The following is a 25,836-nucleotide window of genomic DNA, read 5'->3' as shown; positions in this document are numbered from 1 at the left end:
GGCTACTCTGGTTTGTCTGGCATTCAGCTGTATTGATGTCCTGGGAACATGCAGTATCACCCAGGTTGCCCCACTGTAGAAATGCTCAGCGCTGGTGAGCCCCTGTGGGAGATAGTTGCTCGGTCTACCAGGACAGCATCAGGCATGGGTGTACGTAGAAATGATGGGGCATCTCTGTGCAAGGCCTCGTAGCGGTGGATGTGCCTGGCATGGAAAGGGGAAATAGCTTGTTCAGTAGTGGCATGCCGGGAAAACAGGAAAATACAGAGTTTGCCCATGTTCCCACCCCAGTTCTGCTTTCACGTGGGGTGACACAGTGACTGCCCTGTAATTGGAAGGCTGTACGTAATCTCTTTGGGATTTACAAGGCACTTGGTATACCAGGACCGGCGGTACCTTTAATGGTTGCAATGTAACAAATGTTTGATAGCTGGGGAGCAGAGGGCAAGGACTGGAAGCAGCCATCCAAAGTGTTTCAAATGACCTTTTTGGTACTATGTTGGGACATTAGTCCTGCCTCACTAAGTAAGAGATGAACTGTGCATTCATGAGTCAGTTAAACAGCAGCTTCTACCTGCGAAGGGAGATGTAAATCTTACTCTGCTATAGCCTGTTAAACAAGTAGATTTGGGGCAGCAGCTACTACAAATTGCTGTGGCCTCTAAAATGAAGAGTTTTCCTAGGTATTAAAATATCACTCCTTTGTATTAAATCACTTGGTATAGTTTTGCTGCCAAAGACAAGGACTGTCTATATTGCTCAAATCACTGTCAAACTGGAAGGATCTTTTCGCACCCTGTTCGCACAGTTTGGCTTAGTCTGGGACTCATTTACAAAGAAATAGATGTCTGATCTGTGTTTGCTTGCTAGCAATATTCCATGTGTCTGCACTGTTGAAGCTTACTTTGATGTACTCTTCTACTCTTAGAAATGGGAGGAAGGGGGGTGGCTTTCAGGGGACACACTTTCTTGTGTGTTATCAGTACGTTGTGTGGATAATGGCTGTCTTGAAGTCTTTTGTGTTCAGAGCATAGTTGTACACTGTTTCTTGCTACCCCAGATAACAGTGGCAGTTGTATGTCATCGGATGGGATATAAATTGATCAAGCTCGACAGCAGTTTCCTTGCTAAATGGAAGGCAAAACTGATTAAGGATGGATTAATTTAACGTGAAATATGAAGGACTCTTAAGTCTGGTGACCAACCCGCCATTGGCGGAGGGTGCTGAGGGTTTATTGAAGTCAGTTGGCGAGGTTTGTCTGCACCTCTGTCTTCTGTCGTCCCTTGCAAGAAACATGTCCCTGCAAATGAAGCTGCACAGCCGCTGTTGATTTGTTTCACGTCCCTCCAAGTGCCTTGCTACTGTGAGAGGTAAACAGCCCAACGAGAACAGCGAAGGATGTGGCTTGGTCCAGTAATCCTTCTGTCCTTTGTTCACCTGCCTAGCTTGAAAAGCAAATGTTCAGCCTCCAACTGGTGTACTTAGGTGATGGGTGTGAGCTTCTCTGTTTTGTGCCTGTCTTAGTGCCTCTTTGTGTCATGTCCTCTCTCCTTTGCGCTGGAAGGCCCTTTGGGGCACTGCGTGCTCAGACAGACTCTGTTCTCCAGAGTAAAGATATTGGCTGGGACCTCTGGGCACTACTCTAATAAAAATAACAGGAACTTGAGGAGGAGCCAGATCTGTGTTCTGTTCACTGCTCTGGTGGTCACAAAGTGTGATGTGGGTGCTGGGCTTGGGGTTTTTTTCCTTTTATGTTTTATATAAAACAACTCTCAGAAGAGGGAGCGTATGAATACTATTATTTTTGTTGCCTGTTCCACTGGCTCTGCATTTGTATTCTAGCCCAGCTGCCCCTTCTCCCTCTTGCCTTGTCTCGCTGTGTTTGATAAAGGAAGACTGATAACCTCCTTCCTTGTGTTGTCAGTCATCTCTCTCGTGTCTCTCTTCCTCCCCTTTGAGGAAGAAATCTGATATTACTCCCCGTAGAATGTTTTAAAAATCATAGGATGAAAAAAATCTGCAAAATATTAATGTTCTGCATGGTTAGAGCAAACACCATGTTCCTGTGAGTCACGGATGTCAGGTTTGTTTAATCTTAATAAATCTATGCCACAATAACACTTTTAAACAGGAAGAGAGATGGAGGCATGAAGGAAGAGTTGTGCTGGGGTAGAGAGGTTTCTTGGCCAAAATCTTGTTTAGTGGGGGGCTGGGGATGAGGGGGGCATGGACACAAACCCAGACACTTCCCACCCCCATGCTCCATTAGGTAAACTTTGAGACCTGCCATTTGGGCACTGCTTTTCCAGTACATATTTCATTTTTTTGGTATGTTTTATGATAGATTGTGTTTCCATGTTCAAGTCTTAAGAGTGCTAGTTTCCCACAGCATATTTGCAGGAGATGAAGTAAGGCTTTTTACATAGCACCCTGTTGGCAAACAGAAATAGCATTTACTCCTGTGAGCGCTGCCAAGTATGAGGTACTTCCGAATGAACTTCAAAAGCTCTGAAACAAGTATTAGCTGCTGCTTCAAAAATGTGAACAATGCCATTGCTTTCTAGCAAGCAGAACTGGTGAGAGCGGGGATCGGAAGGAGGAAAAATAACAACTGGATGTGATGGATGTTGTAGTAGCACTTGGGATCAGACAGAAAGTATAGCTCTCTGTCACTGTGGGATTTGGGGGGCTCTTGTAGTAGTACCTAAAGCGCATACTTTGCGCTTGAGGAGGAACCAGTTTACTAGCTTGAGGAATGTATAATCAATGGAGACTTAGCAAAGTGCTTGGGAAAGTTCAAGCTGTTGGGAGGGCTGATGGAGTGACTTGTGCTGCTCCCGATCTGGTGAGGAGTTTTCTTACCAGCACTCCTTCCTGGTGCTACCCCTCCACGCTCGCTAGGGATGGAGCCCAGCGCACACAGGAGCCTCCAAGCGTGGCCCATAACGTGCACCAGAACTTGGAGCAGAACGTGAGGGAAATGGGCAAACTGCTGAGTTTTGGTACAGCAGTGGGGCTGGCTGTGCTGCTGGTGCTTGTGCTGGGCTCTGGGCTTTAACTGGGGTTAAATAGATGCTTTGGCTTGAGAGCGGGCGGCGTGGGGCTCTGGGCAAGCATGGTACAGGGGTTCTGGTATGTCATCTCAGTACAGCTCTTAGCAGCTCTGTATTCCAGCAGGTCCCTTCCACGGCATTCACATGATGCAAGCAATCTGTCCAGCTCAAATTTATTATACTGTCCTGAGCAGTTTCCTTGTTCTATATTTATGCATACGCACCTTCTACTTTTAGATGAGGAATTGACCTGCTGAGACCCCAGAGTTGTATGGGCCCTTCCTATGTTTGGAAGGTTGCTTTCAAAATACAAATGCAATTTATCCTGGTGCTGTTCAGTTTTTTGTGGGTAGAACGATGAGGTATTTTTGGCATAGGGAGATCTTAAAAACCAAATGTTTGCATTTGCACTTGAAACTTGCGAAGCTGCCTTTTATTGTTGAAATGTTGCATTGCTAAATAGCAGTTCTGCCTTCGCTGTTACGGGAAATAGGTGTAATCAGTCAATGAGTAAGGAACCCGCATAGTAGCTAATATAATACTTACTACAGAAAGACTTCGGCATGTAAGAGCTCTGACTTGCTGGTATCAATATTGCCTAAGCTTTGGCATATGCTTTATCTGAAACTCTAAATCAAAGAACACCCTTGTACAAGAGTGTGCTTTATCAGCAGTAACAAGTTGCGGCTGCATGCAGCACACCTCTGTGGAGAATGTGTAATGTCTTATGACAGCTCAGGTGAATTTTTGTTACTTGATCCCTTGTTAAGTTAGTTAACTTTTCCCCCCCCCCCCCGTTCTTGTCCTTAACAGTTCCACCAAGTGAGAAGAGTGATGACCATCCTTTTCCTTACTATGGTTATCTCATACTTCGGTTGCATGAAAGCTGCCCCGATGAAAGAAGCTAGCGTAAGAGGACAAGGCAGCTTGGCTTACCCAGGTCTTCGGACCCATGGGACTCTTGAGAGCCTAAACGGGCCCAGCGCTGGTTCAAGAGGACTGACATCGCTGGCGGACACTTTTGAACATGTCATAGAGGAGCTTCTAGATGAGGACCAGGACATCCAGCCCAGTGAGGAAAACAAGGATGCAGACTTGTACACATCCCGAGTCATGCTAAGCAGTCAAGTGCCTTTGGAACCCCCACTGCTCTTTCTGCTCGAGGAGTACAAAAACTACTTGGATGCTGCAAACATGTCCATGAGGGTCCGGCGCCACTCTGACCCAGCTCGCCGTGGGGAACTGAGCGTCTGTGACAGCACGAGCGAGTGGGTGACGGCAGCAGAGAAAAAGACTGCAGTGGACATGTCAGGGGCGACTGTCACAGTCCTGGAAAAAGTCCCGGTACCCAAAGGCCAATTGAAGCAATACTTCTATGAGACCAAATGCAACCCCAAGGGGTACACGAAGGAGGGATGCAGGGGCATAGACAAGAGGCACTGGAACTCCCAGTGCCGAACTACCCAGTCTTACGTGAGAGCTCTCACCATGGATAATAAAAAGAGAGTTGGCTGGCGCTTTATAAGGATAGACACTTCCTGTGTATGTACATTAACCATTAAAAGGGGAAGATAGTGGATTTGTGTTGTATAGATTATATTGAGACAAAATTATCTATTTGTATATATACATAACAGGGTAAATTATTCGGTAAAAATAATTTTATGGACTGCATGTATAACTGAAGTTTATACAGTACAGTGGTTCCACAATCTATTTATTGAACATATCCATGACCTGAAGGGGAACAAAAGTCATTTGCGCACAAGGTTAAAAAAAAAAAACAAAAAAAAACCAAAAAAAAAAACCCAAAAAAAACCCAAACAAAAAAAAACCCAAGCAAACAAAAACGTCTGCATTACATTCCTCGATAACATTGTGGTTTGTCGCCGTTGCCAAGATCTGAAAATATAAAAAGTTAAAAAAAAAAATCAAATTGCATGCTGCTTCAATTGTGAATTGATGATAAACTGTCCTCTTTCAGAAAAATAAATTGAACCAAAACATTCCGTTTACATTTTAGACAGTAAGTATCTTTATTCCTGTTAGTATTATATCTGTTTACTGCTTTTAACTTCTGATAGCGTTGGAATTAAAACAATGTCAAGGTGCTGTTGTCATAGTTTTACTGTTTTTCTTTTAATTTTGAAGTCCCATCAGATTGAAAAAGAAAAAAAAAATCATTACCTTATTCTGGATTAAAAACAAATTTGGTTTTTTTTGTATGTTGTGAAGGTGTTTGCAATAGCAATCCAACTACTGACAAAAAATAATAATAAAAAAAAGAGGCAACTGAAAAAGAATGGTGATGTTCCACTTCACATTGTTGAGCTTCAGGCTTAAAGACAGCACTTATGTAACTGTATGGCAACGTGCTTTTTTTGGGTTATTTTCTTTTTTTTTTTTAATTGTTATTGTTCTGGGGGTTTTTGTTTTTCTTTTTTAATTTGCTGTCTCTTGAGACCTGTATTTGCTTATACCATGTTTGTTTGTGTTTGGGTTCCCCCACTCCCCTTTCCTCCCTCCAGAAGGATGTTGGCTGTGATCTTTAAAGTACTTCACTTACCATATAACTGGAGTCTGTCATACAGAAAATATTCTACAGAGTGTTGAGAGCAATGATTTTTCATGTAATAAAAGATGCTGTGCTTGGATCAAATGTCTTGGTGAAGCACGAGAAGAATGTCACTAGAAAAAGGGGTTTAGGAAGATGCTAGTGGATCTGAAATGAGGTTGGTCACAGGACTAAATCAGCCGGTTCAGGGATGAACAGCAGTGGTTTGGGGTGATGGAGGTGATTCCAGATCTGTAGTCAGCACTGAACCTGGTCTGGTGCATCCTGCAGGGCTGAGAGCTTTGCCTTGTGCCTGGGGTGAGTGAGCTGTGGCAGCATCCCTGCCCTGAGAGACAGCTGGGGCAGGAGGAAGCCCTGCCACTGCTTGAAAGCAATTAGCACTTATGTTTGTGTGGCTCTGCCTCTGCTGTCAGCCTTGTTTTATGAAATGAATATTGGCATTAAAAAAAATACTCTTGAAGTAAGCAAAGAGGAAGTGCTGGAGGAGTTGGCTTAAAGTTGCTTAGGTTCTGGCAGACGTATTTAGCCCTGTGCTATCTCTCTAACTAGCCCAACCGAAGTATTTCTAGTAAGGCAGGCTGTAAGCCTGAGAGCTGTGCATAGCGCCTGCACCGACTACAGTGGGCAGGGAGGCAGAAATAGCTCATTAGTGAGCTCACTGAAGGCAGATGCTATATTTGTAATTCCTGTAGATGAAGAAAAGTAGCTGAACAGAGGGGGAAATGCTGCAAAATAGAACTGCTTCTGTACGCTGCAGAATCTGCGTCAGTCTGCCTCACTGTTAAGTTAAGCTTTGCCCAGTCCAGGTTTTTAATTATCTGAAGTATGATCCCCCACAATAATTCTCTTTGAAGAGGGTATTTAACATGGAGTTTATGTTGTTACTAGTAGAAACCCATGCTGGAAGCTTGCAGAGACACCTTCAAAATCAGTGATTTCTTCTACTTAGGGTAGAAGGGCTTCCCCTCCCCAGGATAACCAGCTGTCAGTGGAGACCCATCCCACCCAGACACTGAAAGCCGTTTGCCTTGGCCATGGGTGTCCCAGGCCGTGAGTGAGGAGGGAGGGTTGTGTGACCCACCCGAGCTTCAGACGTCAGCCTTCCCAATCGATTGCAGGTATTCAGGTGCCCTGACAGCAATCAGAAATTAAAAAAGCCTACTGCAATGTCTCCAAACTTCCCCTGACGTGGTCTTCATGCAAATTGAATGGTGGTGTAATGGACAGTTTCATTCCACTGTGGCCAGTACCTGTATGTGTATTATAATTCTTTGCATTCAATAACCCAAACATGGCTCAGGAGCTATTCTTGGCAACACTCCTAAGCCACAGCAGAGAGATGGTGTAACGGTCCCCTCCATCAAAACCAGGGCTGGTGGCTTAGGAGGGGGAAAGGGTGATGCTAATGAGTGAGTAACAAGCAGATCACTCATCTAGACTGGGAAAAAATGAGAGTTAGGACGTGACAGCAGTCTAATTCAGATGCAGGGATTAAATAATTCCCAGTTCAAATAAATTTGATTTCCAAAGGAGAAGTGTTAATGCCTAAGACATGCTAGAAATAAAGTTCCTCATTTCCCAAAGTTAGTTATGGCTCTATCCTTAACTGGGAAGTGCTCACCTGGCACAGGTAAGGGTGGTGCTGGCGTGGCAGAATTAAGGCAGTGGGATGGCAGGTTGGGAGGGGTAAAGGGCAGCCCACCCGTGGGGGGACCAAGGGCTGGAGCTGAGAACCTCCAGGGGAACTGTGTCCTGCAGTACACCTGGAGTGATGCTCGCGTCCCTGTACTATGCCGATTCCATGGCTACTGCTATAAGGTGAAATTGGCAATTAAACCGCAGTCCCGTGGCTCTCACCTGCCTGACCTGATACATCTGTAACCACGGGCTTGGCAGTCTTAGTTAAAACAGAGCTCGGGGTGGGGGTGGGGTGGGGTGGGGGTGTTGCTTTTCTTTCATGTCACTTAATTAAACTCTTGCTGTGGTCTGTTTGTGACAAAGGTATATCATGCATGTCAGCAGGCCTAGTGCTGTGTTAAAGTAAAGACTCTTGCAAATGTAAGTTAATGTCTGTGGCCTTGTTCTCTATTATTCACCTTGTGTAACATAAATATTTATTGTATATTTATATAATTTTATGTTTTTTGGGAAAAACTGAAATTGGCATTAAAATTTAAAAGCAACCGCGTCATATTGTAAATATAATTAAGCTATATTTAAGTGTACTGATTAACATAATATATGTTTAACTATAGAGTTTTTTATGTTTTTAAATATATTTTCAAAATATATATATATAAAACTTGGGGGTTTTTGGGGGACCATGTGACTCTTTTCTCTAATTGTAAAACAAACTTGAGTTTTACTATAAAGATGTGTGTTCTTTGTTTTAAAACAATTTTTAATTTATTTTAGCAATAAAATCTCCCTCGGAGGGCAGGCAGCCCCCTGTTTCATAGCCGGACAGTTAGCATTGGGAAGGGAGGGGCAGCAAGAACTGGCTTTCTCTAAAATTTGGGGATACTTGCAGAGTAATGTATTTCCATTTAATTCTATCACACTGAGTCCTCGTGAGACTGAAACCCCATGAATGACATATATAGAGAGGTATGATTTTATTCAGCTGTACAATAACGAGCGTAATGGAAGTGAGGGGGAGGGGTTACTAACCTCAGTAACTTAAGGGATAAATGAGACATAACTCCATAGCCATAGTCCAGTCATATACCTGGTTTTCTAAATGGTGTCATGTATATTTATATCCCCTGCACTGAACTTATTTATGACCCCACAGAGGACTAGGAGTGGAATTCCTTGGATTTAACATATTGTAAAGCATTTCTGAAAGAATACTACAACTGCCAATCCTTTGTACATTTAATTATCCTACAGCCCTAGGACAATCAATAAATCTTCATGATGAATAGAAAACTTTCATATAACTTAAGAGGAAAAGAAAAAGCACAAACCCAAACTCCTAAAAAATTCTATTGCTGTGCATTTCCCAAGAGCCCAACGCCAGCAAAGTCTCTGCAAGAACCGAGGCAGCGGTACCTCTGCAGATTATCATTTATATTAGACACACATGCGTGCACGCCGCTTGCTTTATTGTTGTCTTAAAATCAGCTAAGGGAAGCAGTAACAGATACTAAAATCTTTGGTGTGTGGGAGAACAGGGGCACGTTACTAGAGCACCATGTGCCTGCTCCCGGCGGTGGGAGCCGGCTCCGAGGATCCTGCCTCCTCCCCTAGGCAGGGCAGAGACAGGTGGGATTGCTTTGGCTTGTTAAACACATGGCATAGGTACCTAGGGGGTGAAATGGGCACCCTCAAAATACATATTTGAACTACAGAGGAAGATACGGGAGCTAACGGTCCATCCCTACGCTCTACGAAATGCTAGCTCTGTAGGGGAAAAGATATTTCCATAGCTTTTACCACTTGGAGCAGAAATAAAGGCTAATAGCTACACTTCTGAATTACTCGGCCAAGAAAACAATGGCAAGCAGTAAAAGAAGATTTTTGAAGAGAGTATCGAGGCTGCATTGCAGTGCCCTGAGAGGGGGAGGATATCTATTTCAATTTGTCCCAGGTGGATTCAATACACTTCCACAGGCTACTTCTAATTAAGATCTCACTGAGAAGACACCTCCTGGCAAGGCAATTAAAATGAAAAAGGAATGGATGCGCTTCATTGGAGTAAATATAAAGAGCACCAAGGCCCCACCTTGGTGAAGCCATTTTAAAGTTAGGAAGGTTCTGTAGTGGGGTGTTTTGGAAGAGGAGTAGGTTTTTCTGAACTTTTTTTTTTTTTGTGGCATTTTTTTATTATTTTTTAACTACTTGCTACCCTTTTGGGTAGTCAAAGACTGTGGTGTTGGTATCAATCAGCGGAGTTGAACTGGCAGCTTTTTGGGGATGTCTGTGGGAGAAGGAAGCCTGGAGACAGCATAAGTGGGTCTAGCTTTTCCAAATGAGATTTGGATTCACCTGTGGAATTTGAGATGCTTCTGCAAATCAAGTTTTTCAAATCCCACCCTATTAGATGGTGGCAGAAGGCACTCTAAGGTAAGCTGCCCTTTGCTACACCAACCCCCGTTGAGGGAAGTGGCACGTGACTGCTGATTTTTGCTTTGCTGTGCGAGGGTGAGTCTCTAAAACCTACCTGCAACCTGTGGGGTTCTCTTGGGGGTCTATACTGAAGCCACAAATGTGTATATGTATTTACCTAGAAGCAAAACAGCTGCTGGTACTGCTGGTGTGTCCCTTGGTCAGGCTGGTGCTGCATTGCTGACTCAGGTATGGGGTGGCAGCCACCGCACCTGTAGCCACAAGTCCCTGCTCCGTAGGAATAACGTGTGGAGGGAACTGAGGGGTGGCAATCCCTGGTAATTCCCTAGTGCTCAGGATCACCACGCAGGCAGCCAGGGCTTCCCTGCTGCCGGGAGCCCTCAGCCGCCTTGGCTGGCAGCAGACACTGCTGATCTCGTCAGAGCAGCCCTTGCCAGTTTGCTCACGCAGGGATTTTAGAAGATGAGGAGGAGGATTTGGCACAGAGCTGCAAAGCTTGTCGTCTAAATCCCTCTTTTCTGCTTCTACCAGCTGGGCGAAGCACCCATGTAGCAGTGGAAAGAGGCAGGGAGCTGCCTCGAAAGCCCTGAGGTGGCCAGGGGATGCTGCAGTGGGCTGTCCTGCCCGCCACCCCCGGGCTGGTGGCACCTGGCAATGGGACAAGGCTGTGACTGGTCCTGAAGGCCCTGCCGATAGGGCCAGGTAGACAGCTAGAACAAAACGGACTTGGAGTGGGGAAAACAAGCAAAAAAAACTTTCTTCTCCAAACTTTTTTGCATATACTGATACCAGCGAGCAGAAACTTGAGTTCCCGGCACAGGCGCTGCTCTTATACGTTAGCTCAAGGTGAAATAATGCTCTTCCTTATCCTCTTCTGAATCTGTATAAACTCCCTTCATATCGCATTAAAGAATGCCAAAGCAGAAACTCCAAAAGCATTTGGTTTATTTAATAAAAGTAATATCTCAGGTGATGTGCAAAGGGATGGAATATATCCTGCTAGCAGTGTCGAGGTTTGTGCTTTCAGAAACAGCATCTCCTGCATCTGCACTCTGAAAATGTTTCCTCTTGCTAAAATAATCCTTTCCTTATACCGTCCCCTCCTTCTCTTTATTAAAAAAAGACCCTGAGCAAACAATCTGGTCCAGCTTAAGTCTATAAAGTGCTGGAATTTCCAAGTTAAAGGCACAGTTCATGTACATAAACCACGCTATCTCCTCCTACTGTGTTATGTTGGTTGTAATAGCCTTTAAAACTACTCAGACTCTAAATAAGAGCGTAGGTACTTACTGCACTAAATAGTCCTTCAAATGGCCTCTACGCTAAGGATTTAAAATTGTCCTAATAAGGTTTCCAATTAAAATTTTTCTGACCTTTAACTAAAGACCACTCTGTTGGGAGTCTCATTTTTGCTCTAACCCCAGCACAGTCCTTCATAGAAGTCTCACTATATTTGGATTCCAGTCTTGGGAATCTGTTATTTAAAGACAATATAAAGTGCAGGCAGTCATGTTTGTGTTACAAAAATAGTTACCGTTGCCAACTTCGTCATTTACATCCATGAAACAGCCCAGTGAGGCCCATTCACTGCTGGTTCTACACTCCACTCTTACTCAAGCACGTGTAGTACAGGCACAGGTTGGTCCAGCTGTAAAATTGGGTGGAAGGATGTACGCAAAAGACCTTTGAGGAACATGAAAAGAGCAAATCTAGTGAGGCTTGCCAAAAGCCAAGTGCAGATGATGTGATGCAGTACAGTTGCGTCTGACATGCTGCTGCTGCATGTCATCCTTCTCAGAGCAGGATGGGCACCCCCACCTTTGCCAGTCAGCTCTTTTTGGAGCAGGAATAAGCACAACAAATTAAGGCCTGTTTGTTACAAGAAGTACATTGACTTGAACAAAAAGCCCACAGACAACTCTTTCTTGTCCAAAGTGTGCAATATATTTTTTTCTATTATTTTTATTTTGTACCTCTGGCCTGCTTTATTCTTGGGAGAATCAAAATTTCCATCCTTGGCATCTAGGTATGGCGCAGCCTGCCTGGAAAGCTACAACGCTTGCCTCTGCGACAAGAGAAGTAAATTTATTTTAAAAATAAATAAGTAAACCACTACATCACCTTGTAAATTAATTTCCTTTCTGCCCCATTGGAGCTACTGCTCTGGAGGGTATGGCCAAGTGGATGGGATGTGATGCTGGTGTAGGTGCAGATCTCTCTGCTAACAGAAGGCACTTGCCAGTGCTGGGATGCAGCTGTGAGGTGACTTGTGCTCGCTTCGTCTAATGTCAAACCACTTCCTAGCTGGTTACATCTTTTGGCCACTATTCCTTTGCATTTGATCAACATATTAGTCTTAGAGATGCCATAGCCTGGCTATTTAATTCTGAAGGGTACAGAAGAGAGCCTCACTCAGCTTCAGCTTAACTATTCGTAACAGACACATTATCTTACACTTTCCTTCGTTTACATTTCCCCTCCTTGCTGCTGGCTGTGCTGGTGTGGAGTACTCACCTCCCCATTTCAGGGGGTATAAGTTCAGACATGCTCATCCAGGCTCACTCATAGCTGCTGGTACATGGCTCCGAGCCCTGCAGGGCTCTGCTGAAGAGTTGTCATGGCGAGAGAGGGGCCGTGGGGATGTGGCTTTGGAAACCAAAGGGGACCCTCTGCCTGGGAAGCAGGGCACGGCAGCCTGCAGCTGGCTCACCTTGCTGTGCAATGTTGCAGTAGAGCTGTAGTGGATATAAAATGGGAGTTCTTGGTAGCTCACTGCAAAGGATGGCGTGGTGAGGATGACCCCGCAATTAAATTCTGACAACTGGTAGTCTCTGCTTAGCGCTTCAGGAGGAACGAGCCGCGTCCCTATTTTCAGGAGTCTCATTGCAAATGAGCTGTCTGGTGACATGGAAATTCATCACCTGAAGTGCTAAACAGCAGCTTTGTTTTCCAAGGGGAAACTAGGGCACACGCTCAGAAGAGGCTACTGGAGGCAAAGCATCGGTTTGCGTGTTCCCTTAGAATATACATTACCTTTAGCTTCCCAAAAAGCTGAAAGTCTTCATGTGACTCCATCCGTTGAGGCCTCAACAGTCGGGTATTTCATTCTGATAAACCCAGCGAGCTCAGGGGCCGCAGGACCCTAGTTGCCAGCTGTTAAATTCAGCTTGCGCAGCATGGGACACGGGGGAAAGGCAGATGAGCACGTGGAATCTCATCATAAATCTGCCAGGTAGGCATCTGCGGCCAGCAGTAGCCGTGCTGCTCTCGTCTGTGCTTCCTCTAAATTAAACCAGAGATTCCAGGCATAACTCTGCATGTCCTTACGGCTTTATAATTGTTGCCTGCATGGCAAGTCAGAGAAATAATGAGGATAAAGTAGTGCAAACAATAGCTATACAAGCTAATTAGCCCTGCCTGTCACTGAAAATAATACAGCGGATGGGCTGATGATCTAAAGCCTTGCTTGAACTTTCAAGGCGGGAAGTTAGTATGAGGAGAGCCTGAAATAAAGTGTTCCTGTAGCCTGGGATGATTTTAGGGGTCTGCAAGCCATTACCTACTCAATGGTACCATCATAAATTACCCTTTAGAACCACGGTACTCTGTTACGTGCTTCGCAACACAACAGATATCCACGGTTTCTAAGAACTGGTGCAACATCTCTAATAAAGTATGTGTCAAGTATTACACAGGGCAGTAACTACGGTATAATTTACAGTTTGGTGCCAGACTACCGAAATGGCCACCTACGCAGTGATGTGTTGGAGCATTTCAGAACAAAACTGCAAGCCCGGAAACCTCTGCAAATCTCCCTTCTTGGAGCTTTCATTTTCTCTCCTTTAAATAGGACAATCTCTCTGTAATCACAGAGCCTAATTCTGCCTCTGAAAAGGACAGTGTCTACTGAATTTAGTGGGAGGATTGAAGAGCAACTCAATAAATCAATAGAGAACAAACCTAGCAGAAGTCATTCTGCACAGTATCAGTTTCAGCTCAGGAGGTGGCTGGGATGAAGGTCGGTGGAGGAGTATTCTGGGGGGCAATTGCTAAGAAATTGCCTCATTTCTACCCCTACCCTGAGCATCGGCTGTTGGCCACCGGTGGGAGGTCAGGTGTGAGGGTGGCTGGACTGGTGGTCTCAGTTGGTGCTAGATTTTTCAGAAATGCATTTTTTGTGCTTCCCGGGTAGCATGAAAAAACCCCCGTGGCAGGGGGCACTGGCAGTAGGACCCAGACCCCCCCCATGGCATGTGCCTGCGTGGCTTCCAGCCCTGCTGACCACTGACCCACCCCGGTGGAGGAATGAGCAGGACCTGGCCTGAAAACAACCACATGTGTAACTTCTTCCTGCTACTTTGGTCTTCACGCTCCTAAATTTTGTGAGTTGGGCTTCCTGGCAAATTGAAGTCAGGCCAGCGGTCTGTTTCACATTTACATGGGTGTATTTGAGATACAGCTAGCCTAGGGAATGGAGCAGGGATGAGAAACCCGTTTTGTCTCAGTGGTGACACAGATGTGACACATGGCCTCAGGCACACTCAAGCTTCCCAGCTCTGCTTTCCCACTAGGTTTTGGCTTGTTGTTGTTGTTGCTCTGAATGTTGTCGATCAGATTTTTTTAGCAGGTTGCTAGCTGCACAGCCCTGCACCCAGGCGTGGGCAGATGTCCCACAGCTGTGCGGCCCCGGCCAGGATTTCCCACTTTGCTTTGAAGCAAATGAGCTTGTTCCACCCGGCAGTCTAATCCCTCACCAGACAGAGCACAGACCCTCTGTTCTGGTTCAGGGCTGTGGCCACCATCTATTTCTGCTCTTGATGTGCTACAGATCATAGCCAGAGCTTTCGGTCCTTACCCAGGAGGGGGTTTTGCTGTGTCTGTCCCTAAGCATCGTCAGGTCCCAGCAAGGAGGCACTTAAGGGCTCACCTTTAGGGTCCTGCAGTGTTTTGTGATGTGTGTGTGTTAGAGCAGTACAATTATTTCTGAGCTGGTGCCCTGTTTGCTTTGTAGTAGGGGAGGTCGGTGTTCTATCAGCACCTGGGGTGTGAGTGCTGTCAGTAGCCTGTTGGGTGCTGCCTTTGCCCAGCAGCACCCTGACGGAGAGGCAGTGCAGGGCATACACCCGTGCTATGGGCGGGCATGCCACCGCCATGCAGGCAGCACCCTCCATCCCCTCCCAACCCACAGCCCGGGGAGCCCCAAAACTTACTGAAAATGAGCATGTTTGGGGGCTGGAGGTAAGCCAAAGCTCAGCTGCCACAGGAGGAAGAGGATGGGCTACCGGACCTGCTGTAGCAAGCAAGGGCTACCAACCGGGTGGGCGCTGCACTGTGCCAAATCCCACAGGGACCCTTTTCCCCTCGGAGTCCACGCTGCTCAGCAGCCACTGCAGATCCACCTTCAGATGGAGAGGTTTTTAATAGTGACTTTTTAAAATCCTATATCATAAAGCTATCCTGAGCCCAGAAAGTGTTCATGGGAAGCCTCTGTGAGCCATATGGGTGCAGAGCTCCACCAGCATCCCACAGCTGGGTGATGAGGTTCCTCCTGCCTGTGGCAGGCTGGTGTGGGTGTCCTGTGGACCTTGCTGCATCTTGTCCCAGCCTGCCCCAAATGCCATGACCCCCACAGATGCCCATCCCACCACGAATTTCTTCCTGCCTCCAATCCCATCTTCATGCGCCCAAAGGCAACTCCCTCAAAGCGCTGCATCCTCAGCAGCACAGCAAACCCCAGGGCACAGGGTGGGGTGGCTGCTGCACATCTCGCTCTGTCGGCTCGCCGCTTTGGGTGCGTTGGTTCCGTTGCTCAGCTGTTGAGACCCAGCACCCAGCCAGCAGCTCTCACATGGTGCTGGGGCTTGCAGGGAGGCAGCCAGGCACGCACCGGGCAGCAGGATCACTGGAAAGAGCGTGCTTGGGCACCTGTGAGCCCAGTGAGTGTGGGAAAGGTTTGGCACCTGATCCAAAATGCTAGGCATTAATTGCGGCTCAAAGGATGGGGACTGAAAAATACTGTCTCTTGGAGGCACTGAGAGGAGCTAGTGTGAAGTTGTATTTCCCATGAAATGCTGCATAACCTGGCAAATCTCTGTCATAGGGAAGCTATAATTGCCCATCCTTCTGAAGTTTCAGGGAAAAAAATCAGTACGACGTTTTGGAGAACTTGTCCTTTCTAGTGGCTAATGAATGTTTTGAAGCCCCTTGTGTCTTGGCTTCCTTAAAAGGAGAGGCTTCTGTGAGTTCGCATTAAGTGCTGTGGTGTCTGCCCTTGTAGATGGAAACGGACTCTGTTGAACATGTATATTAAAAAAAAAAAAAGAAAAAAAAAAGAAAAAAAAAAAGAAAAACAAAGCTAAAAACCAACAGAAAAAAGCAACAAACAACCAAAGTAAGAAAACCCAATAAAAGAAAAGACCTTCTGCCAGACTCTGGTTGCTGCAAGTAGTAACTAGGGAGTTGCAACAACTTGTTTTCAAAATACAGTGCTTGAGCCATGGAGATGAAACTGCCTCCTCACCTCGCACGGCAGGCACACTGATCCATCTTTGTGGGCCAGCTTGGTCTACAGGGCAGCAAACCTGGTGTTATTCCTTAATAACTCTGCTCTAGATGTAGTGAGTGTGCTTGGGAGAAGCATTTGGGCCAGTGACACCATTTGGGTTGGGAATATACAAGAGGATTTGACTAAATATTAATGTGATTAGGAAAAGCGTTTCTTTCAACTACTACCACCATACTTCTGACCTGTAGTTTGCCTGCTTTTGAGAGGAGCAATATATGATGCTGAAAACTTTTTTAAGTTCTGAAAAACATATTTATGAAGAATTTAATGTGTCACTGGACACCAAACTCTCTCCTTCCTATAAATATGTACTGCGAAGTATCTGTTAATTGATGTTAAAATATCCACAATATAAATATTTTTTAATATAAATATAAGCCTACATTAAATAACTAAACAAGACCGATGACAGGCTGCGTGAGTCACTAGTGCAGATATATGCTGTATTGATTGCTGATGCAAAGGTCCACTTTGTAGGCTGATTTTACTTATCAGAATACACGCACTGCTCCAAAACTGGAAAAAACTCCTACCCACAGAATATTTAAAGGATGTTCAAAATAAAATCCCCCTCTGCAAGTATAGAGCTCTGTCAAAGACTTCAGACTCCTCAAGTATACTTCAGGCTTGAAAAGATGGAAAATATGGGCTCCAGACTATATAAATATATATAGGGTTTTCTGGGGGGGGGGGAGGTTTTTGGTTTTGTTTTTTTTGGGGGGTGGGCGGGGCTGGCTGGCAAACAAATGTTGTGACATCTCCTGGTGAGGTCCCTGGATCCAGCCTTCCCCTGCACAGAGCTGGCATACACAGCAAAATAGATCTTGCGCTTGGTGTTTGGATGGGTCCAGCTCCACTGGGATCCAGGCATTTCTGTGCTCATTTCCACAGATACACAATTCTAATCTGTAGCTGGCTGTATTGACATCAGCCCCTTGAGATGGGGGCATGTGAGGGTCCCAGCATCCACCTTTCATGAGCCTAGGCAATCGGGGACTGAGAAAAATACCAGAACCTGGTACTAGCTGTCCAAAACCCCCACGGAAATTTAACTAGAGCTATTTTGTGACTGCACCATCATTGGTCTCATCTCCTCAATCCACTTCCCTCCTGTTCTTTCTCTAACTGCTCGTTGGAGCAGAGCCTGGGGCAAGGACAGGCTTGCTCTGTGGCCACCTGGCCCCAGGGATGTGCCATCTTAGGGGAAAGCCACTCTCCCTCCACGGGACACCTCTGGATAGCCTGTCCCCATGAAGTGGCCGTGGGACAGCCTGCAGGACACTTGCAGGATGGTGGTGGCTGTGTAAGTCTGTGCCTCACTGAAGGAGTAAGACCTGTTAAAAGTTTTCCAGGAAGACAAAAAACAGGACAAAGCCATTTCAGGCAGAAGGGACAGGATTTGCCCCAGGAAGGAGCAACCTGGCAAGTAGATGGGAAATCACCTCCCTGGCTGCTTGCAGCCCGGGGGAGAAGAGGCTGAGATGCAGCATGTGGAGGCAACTAGACAGAGCAACTGGAAAGAAAGTCAGAGAAACTGAACATGGGGGAAACGCTGGTAGCTGGGTGAGCATGTTTGCAGGAAGGAGAAAAAGAAATGGGAGCAATGCAGGCAGCCGGGGAGGGGTCAACCTCGAAATACCATGTTTTGCAGCAGGCTGGGGATGCTGCTGAGTGCAGGGAGTTCGCCAGAGCCTGCAGGGGCCAAGGCGGCCGAACACAGAGGCCACAAGCTCGACATGGGGATTTAGACGTGAGCAGCCTTTGCTCAGGGCTTGTTCATGCTTGCGTGCTCTCGGTGTCTGAAATGGAGTGGCTTTGCTAATGAGCAGATGTTTTCTGCATGTGGCTGTTACGACATCCTTTAGGGTTCCTGCTAGGGATGTGTAACCCGTCCCTCTCCACCCACGCTCCAGCTTTGAATGCAAGCCGTAATACACAGTTGTGCAACAGCACTCACTTCATGCTGCTCCTGACAGCCCAAGGTATGTGCAGAAACCGGAGCTTTAAAAATAATCCTGCTACTGCTAAAAACAACTTGACGTTTCTGATCTTCAGACGTTCGGCAGTCTGTCTTACCCAGAGACCCGAATTTTGGGTTCCCAACGTGCCAGCCACCTGCGCTGCTGGCTTTGCCGTTTCTTCACACCTGGCTCTGGAGCTGCCTAGTAAGGTCACCCCATTCCATTCTGCACCCAAATTGCGAACAGGGCAGAGAGAACAGTACCAGAGACACAGCCCCATCCATCTCCTCCAAATTTGCCAGCCGTTCAGCATCACACGGCAGCCAGCTCAGCTGTGGGGATGCTGAGGATGTAAAAAAACATGGGGGTAGCATAGAGTAACGACTAAACATTGCTCACGTAAGCCATGAGCGCTACAATGAGATATCACAAACTTTTCGGAGGAAATCCCCAGACATCTGCATGCACCTCATCAATGCAGCAATCAATTAAAACCACTGGCAGAGACATTGTACAAAGGACGTTGTTTATACCACATCCAGCTGTAAAGCAAAAAACCCAACCCTGTGGGGTTTAGATAGTGAATACTGTAATTGATGGCTTAATTATAGCCTACCTGAGGCACAAGCCTGATTTCTTCCATTTTTCTGGAAAAGTCTTGTTTGGTTTCTCATTTATCACCTGAGAATTAGTGTCTTGCATGGACGCCACAGAAGGCAGAAGAATAAGTGTGAGAATTAACATCTAGCACAGACACCGCAGAGGGTTGAAGTGTAAGTATCTCTTTAGTGCTAAAAACATTCTCATGAAGACGGAACAAATAATAACAATAAGTGCTTGTTTGTTTTTCCTAATGGCTTAGCTGGCCTTTGAAAATAGATTCCTTTTCTTTACTAGTCTTGCCTTATTTAAATATGCAGTTCTGTGCTTTTCATCTTTGGCTCTCCGTGTTTGAATGGTATTGCTGAACCTCCCTAATTGCCGCCGTTATTTGTGCCCGAGCAGGAACTGTGAGGAGTAAAACTCTGCTTTGATTTAAGCAGATGTGTTTGCATATCGCCTAGGTTACCATTTGCATGGAAGGGAAAAAGATCACAACCATGGCATCCTCTGTCTTTCCTGGCTAACCATGGCCTGTGGAAAATGCTAAACGCTGAAGAAATCATCAATAAATCGTAATGCTTTTCCCTGTTTGAGCGGTTTATCCTGGAAAATCTCAAATTGCTGTTATTCTCAGAACACTGCTGTGAGGTCTGCAGGCGTTTTATGGTTGGCTAAACTCAGCACAGAGTGTTTAAGGGATTCACTCAAGATCTTGCAGCAAAGTATTGGCAGAATCACTGCATCCCCTTTCTTTTCCAAATTGGCCCATCACGTTTCATTAGAAAGAAAATGAGAAAAACCTTGTGTCTCCCTTCCCTGTGCTGCAGTAAGGAAGCAGTGTTTGCAAGGGAAGGGCTTGGTTTTGGGTGCAGAGGCAGCTGTCAGAAAGAGGTGAAGGCAGTGCAGGCAGCCTGGCTGGGGCAGGATGAGGCTGAACCCTCCAGGGCCACCGCCATGCGGGACAGGGCAAAAGTGGCACTGCCCGGGGACCTGCTGGTACCCCAGGGACGGCCAGCCACCCTCTTTTTCTTCTAGCCCAGCACTGTGAAGGTGCAAGGAACCTGGTCTTTGTGTTGCACCCTTGGATTTGCACCCCTCCATCTCTGCCCACAGCTCAGCTGGAGCACGGTAACCTCAATTTTCTTATGTTCATGGTGTGATGGCAGGATCCACTCCCCTTATGTTTGTTCTGTTTGAAGTTCCTATGGACACTGGCAGGGGAGCAGGCAGCTTTGGGATGCAAGAGGCACCAGGAAGGACCAGCAGGTAATGGCAGAACTGATGCTGGGGTGGCTTTACTCCATGGTGTAACTTCTGTGCTGTACAGGACCATGTTTGTAGCTCCTACTGTGAGTGTTACACCAATGTGTGTACACTCTGCTGCTTGGGGCGCTTTTGTAGTCATCTTTCTCCTGATGTTGAATTAAGGTTCCCATGCAAAACATTCAGCAAAGATTATCTTCTATGCAAAGCGACAGTATCCTGTTTGCAAAACTTGCCTCTGCTGTAATTGCTGTTGACATTATCTATCAAGAAGCTGAAGTTCAAATGAGAAACAAACTGTCTTGGGAATGGGGTGGGGGAGGACCAGGGCTCAGTGAGATGGTGAGGAGGGAAGGAAGCCAGCATCTTCTAGCGAGGTTACAGCCTTGCCTGAAATGTTGGAATTAAAAGGCTATCAGATGCACAAATAAGACAGCTGCAGTTAAATTAATCCTAGCTCAGTAGAGTGGAATCTCTTCCACAGGCTTCACCAGCACTGCTGAATGACTTTAAAGCCTGGATATGTAACGATACCTGGAGATGGGCATCCCCTGATTCAGGCAGGGATCCTGAATGGTGGCTGCTCAGGTAAAGGGAGGATGACTGAACCATTTTTCCCCACTCTGCGTGTAGTAGTGTGTTCTCCCACACAGCTATACTGTCTGTAACGCTCGTGGTTATCGATGCCCAAAGTGCAGAGCTGTGTTATTATGGCTGTTTAACAGTAGATGCTCAGGTACCTCTCATTTGCTTTAGAAGGCTTTGGAATTGACATTTGTTCTGTAGCCACCAGGGCTGGAAACCTTTATTCCCTTAATAAAAGCCGAGACTTTCACATAACAATGTGATTCTGGTAACTAGAGCTTTAAGAAAAAAGGTCAGATAATGTGACACTTGCAATGGAAGCTCAAGATCTGTCAAAGCCATATTTAGTGCAGTTCCCAGCTGAACAGGGAATTGCCATTATGCATTCGGTTTAAAGTACACTTACATTTATTCCAGGAAAGCTCTAATGTAATCTTTTCCTATTAGCTAAATAAAAGATTAAGTTAATGCTGCCACTGATTTTAAAATGTACTGAAAGTATCAGGGGAAAAAACAGGCAAAGACTTGATGAGTCGCTATAGTAATACGCAATGTTGGTAAAACTTTGCTCGGCGTCATTCATTAATAATCACAGTAGATTTCACTAATTATAGTCTGAAGCAACACTTCCTTGATGTATTTTTTTACCTTTGGGGTAATTTCACAGAATTTATGGAGTCATTTCATTAGTCAGCGTGCGTGGTTCTCTCTCTTTGAAAGCAGGGGCAGGAGGAAGAGTTTTAGGGCATGCACTGGTCAGAGGCAGTGAAGAGGGCGAAGGTTTTGAATAGGGATGTCTCCAAGCAGGTGCTGTCGGTCCTTATCCTGCCAGGGGATTGATATATGGACAGGGGGCTCCTATGGAAATAAAGCATCCTGCCTCCTTTCACGTGGAGCAATTACTTTATGTGGGACACCTGGAATCAGGTTTTATCATTCCGGTACTTCCAGCATGAGCACATAAAAAGTGTGACTAGAAATAGCATGAATACAAATTTGGGCAAGGAACTTACCTTTTCTTTCCAGTACAACCCAGCTCAGAGTAGGAGAAAATTTTTTCCATGCTCTCTAATGGATGGCAGGTTTTTGTGTCCACAGCACAGTGTGCACGGGATATACAGATTAAAATGGCTGAGAAATAATATAAATATATATACATTTATTTTTCTTTTTAGTTAAACTGTGTCCTTTGCCCCAAAAGATGTTGCAAGGGTACCTATGACTCTTTCTTTAATGAAAAGAATTCCACCAAACACGATTTTGGTGGGTTTTTTTTTTATTTAAGAAAAGCAGAGAAATATGTCAAAATTGCTCAGAAATAGCTGTGCAAATAACATTCAATATTGTAAATGGGAACATGAAATGATTTGTGGAGAAATGTATGTTTATATTCATAAAGAATCTTTCAAAGAGGATGTTTTATTCAATTTTCCTTTATTTCACTACTGAACAACAAGATCTTATTGCTTCTCATATACCCACGCTTGCTTTTTACCAGCACTGCTGATGTACTATGTGATTTCACATATTCTTGCTACCATTTACCAATATGCCTTTAACTTATTGAATCTGCTCCTCTAGTAGCCTTTCACCATGGGCTTCACCGGGTAGGTGTAGCACAGGATCTGGGTCATAGCTCTGCTCCTTCCTTTTTGCTTGTTAATTAATCAGTTTCGTACCATTGATCAATTTTTGATGGCTGAAGACTGTTTTCCTGTATTCTGAAAATACACAAAGAAACATTGCTGTAAAGGTCTGGCGTTCAGGGAAGGAGCGATTACTGGCTCCAGTGAGCATCTAGAGTAGAGGAGCATCTACTGGAAATTAAATGAAATGACAGCTCAGAAATGCAAAGTGCATTAAAACCTTGGCAATGCAGGGGAGGTGGCTGCTGCCACTCCTCAGGCGTAAACTTTCTGCAGCCCGTGGGACAACGTGATTAGGAGACCAACCTGGATAAACCCACATAGCCAGGCTGTTTGGCACGTTCCTCAGTTAGGCTTTATCAAGGCTCTTAAAAGAGAGGAGAAGCCATCACGGGGGAGAAGTCAGTGCCTGGTCCCAGCCGTGTGCCTGCCCCATCCCCTCTCCACAGGTTTGCAGGGGCCAGTGTTCCAAGAGCATCCGTGGGAGAGGAAGGGATGCTGGCACAGCCCCTCCTGCTCCCCCACTTCTGCTGGCCAGTCCCTGCGTTGTAGTACGTCTGGGGGGTGGCACCCCCCTCTCCCAGAGCCAGGCTTGGAACAAAGATCCTCCGCAGGAAAAGAGGAGACATTTTGTTGGAGCTGAAAGTGGAATCGTTCAGGGTTTTCCCTGGGATTTCTGTACGGGGCTTGCCCCCGCCCCCAGAGGTAACGCACAGCAGCCTCTCTGTTAGCGTTGCTCTGCGTAAGTAGCTCAAACCACACGTCTGAAGCGAGAGAGGGGAAGGTACTTTCACTAAGTGGGCTGACATTGATTTTCCTATGTTCGTAGGAATTAGAGAGGAAAAAGACCTATTAAATCTTCTAGTCAGTATAATCAGTGCAGAACTGTTCCCTGCTGGACATTTACTGGTGGTTTGTCAACTCTAGTTCAGGAAATTGAGTTGTAGTGTTCAATATAATGGATTCTAAATTTCCATTTAATATCAGTTTTCTTTGGTTTCTGCTCTTACATTAATGCATTGATGTGCTTCATATTGATTGACTTTTCTTAGTGTAATGAGAACAAAATGCCACTTATCATTTAAGTCGTTTAACTCAAACTAGCAAGCTACCAAGCTAGATCCTCCCAGGGGAAAATCGTAATGGCTATAGCAGAGAGCCCTGTCAATACAGAAGTGTTGGTAAGATAGATAATTCTACAAATGTTTTAATATACTTCAGAACAAAGGTAGAGAGTTATACAGCTGAATATACCATCAAAAACTACTCAATTAATTAAATCCTCAGCACTAATATTGCCAATCCTACTTGTCTCCCTGCTTCCTAGCAGTTCTATGCATCTTATGTGCTCAGTTGTCTTTGCAAAAATAAGAGGGAATTCTTCAAAATCACGCGAAACAAAGCAAATGGAGCATTTAACCTTTGAGCCAAGTCCCTGCTTGGTTATGACCACTAAACCATGGAGATCTGCTTGAGGAGGACTGAAAGAAGAAGAGTGGAACCTGCTGCTTTCCCTCCCCTCAGCTAGTAAAACCTGCTGCTGCTAGTAGTCGGCTACTCATAGCTTTCAATGTGGCAGCAGACCTAGTGTGAGAATAGGTGGCAGGAGCAGGTTTTGATCTTTATAAACAGGTTGCTGAAAAGACACTGTGATTACTGTCATAGGTATCGTTACTTGATACGAACAATATCATCCCCTTCTAGTACCAGGCTTTTACAAACGTGTTCTGAGTTTTAACACCCCAACTGTTTTGCAAATGCTGCCAAACTGTTAGCCGCTGGAAGAGCACCTCCGGCTTAAACATCTGTAGAGCGCAGATGCAGCGCAGGGGAAGTGCAATCTGGAAAGCTGGAAATCTGCTGGAAAGCAATCAAAATCTTAGCATTCTTAGTAACATATCACTGCAATTATTTATAACATGAATTTTGAATACCAGGTAACAGCCTACCTTATATGATGGGTAAGAAATGGTCAAACTGAAGATGTTGTACTCCTGTGATATGTTCCTTGCGCCAGATTTTTATGAACTTTTTGTAAGTTTGGGATAAAGAAATAAGGCAAATGATACAAATTTTTCTCTTTGCAGAATGATGCAGTTGTTTTCAATTATGAATTTGTGGGAAGGTATGAGGAGGAAAAACATCCAGATCCTTTCTTCTCTTTCTTGTGTTGTCTACCTTCATATTTACTGTATTATGGTGGTCTACATCTTGCCTATAGCATGCAATTACTGCCAGGAGTTCAGTTTTTACTCAGTATTTCTCGGAGGTTTTCCAATCCAGCCTGAAAATATAAAAGCCTTACGACCACTTCCGACTGTCAACAGATCGGTTCTCATTCCCTGCCAAAAAAAGTTAATTACAAATAAACTATTTCAAGAGAAACTGAAGTGCACTTAGACCAAGCAGACTGCTGTCAGCAATTCTCTGCAGAAGGTGAAGAATCGGAAAATTTCCCATGACTTGAGGCTGTTTCCCTGGAAAGATGTCAAAGACTGAACAGAGGAGAAGGTGGCTGGGAGCATAGCTAAGTCACACTACTCATTTCCAGAACTAATTATACTATTTCCATATGGCTGCTCTCCAAGGAAAACAAATCTAGCCATGCTTTCTCCATCTATCTTACTTGATTCCACAAGCTGCTTTTGATTCATCCTCCACAATCTTATAGAAGTCAGAAGGGAACGTAAGGGCGGCCAGGCTGAAGGTCCCTGCAGCCCAGTAGCCCATCTCCAGCAGGCTACGGAGGAATAAGACCAGAGCACGTAAAGATCATCCTTCCCCTAATGGTTTTCCTGCAAATGAGTTTTTGCAGATGAGGGAACTTCTTGAGCCCGTACTCGCTGAGGCTCCTGTTGGCCCCACAGATGTTGCATCCTCGGGCAGGGAATGCCAGGGGCATTCTGCCAGGGACCATGCCTGCATGCCTCTTTCAGCTCTGGCTCCTCCTGGATCCCTCCAATGCTTCCCAATGCCTGTAGTGAAAAAAAGAATGGTGAATGCTTGAACCTGCTCTGCTCCCTGCTCCCATGATTCGGGGCCTCTGGGTTATGTCCCCAGTTGCCCTTTTGCCTTCATTTTCCCCAGTTCTGCTATAGCTATTTGAGACCAGAGCTGCACACGTACTAAGAACATCCAATCCATACTAACAGAGTAAACTTCTAGTAGCAACGTTGACCTCAGAACTGAGATAAAACATGCTTTTTCACTTCTTGTTCTTTGTAAAGTGGGGACACCAGACACAAAACCAGAAGCAGCAGGCGGAGCTGTGTACCCCACAGCACCAAGAAGCCATCATAACATGTAGTCCTGCCCGTCCATCCACTGGGCTCCTTGCTAAAACAAAAAGGATTTTCTGCTCCCATTCTCCCGCTCTTCATCCCCATTCCTGTTAAGAAACTTTCTCACACCTTTGTTCCTTTTTTGGGGTTAGAAACCTTTTTTTCCCCCCTTCATTTTTGGTCTAACTTTGGTCATGCTCAGATTATATCTCTTATTCTTGTTATGGGGTTT

At 45.4% G+C, this 25,836-nt stretch overlaps 1 protein-coding gene across 3 annotated transcripts in view; it reads left to right on the top strand.

Annotated features, from left to right (window-relative positions):
• BDNF (brain derived neurotrophic factor) overlaps positions 1-7,542 on the top strand; it is a 40,715-nt gene extending 33,173 nt beyond the window's left edge. For all 3 annotated transcript variants that reach the window (XM_056355101.1, XM_056355100.1, XM_056355102.1), the window contains exon 2: positions 3,868-7,542. In XM_056355101.1, coding sequence (XP_056211076.1) covers positions 3,889-4,629 — 741 coding nt within the window. In that variant the 5' untranslated portion in view covers positions 3,868-3,888 and the 3' untranslated portion in view covers positions 4,630-7,542. The remainder of the gene's footprint in view (positions 1-3,867) is intronic.
• The last annotated feature ends 18,294 nt before the right edge of the window (positions 7,543-25,836 follow it).

This window comes from Falco biarmicus, chromosome 10, assembly GCF_023638135.1.
Source record: "Falco biarmicus isolate bFalBia1 chromosome 10, bFalBia1.pri, whole genome shotgun sequence".
NCBI lineage: Eukaryota > Metazoa > Chordata > Aves > Falconiformes > Falconidae > Falco > Falco biarmicus.
Note: the sequence above shows the minus strand (reverse complement) of the source record. Positions and strands in the feature narration are given on the sequence as shown.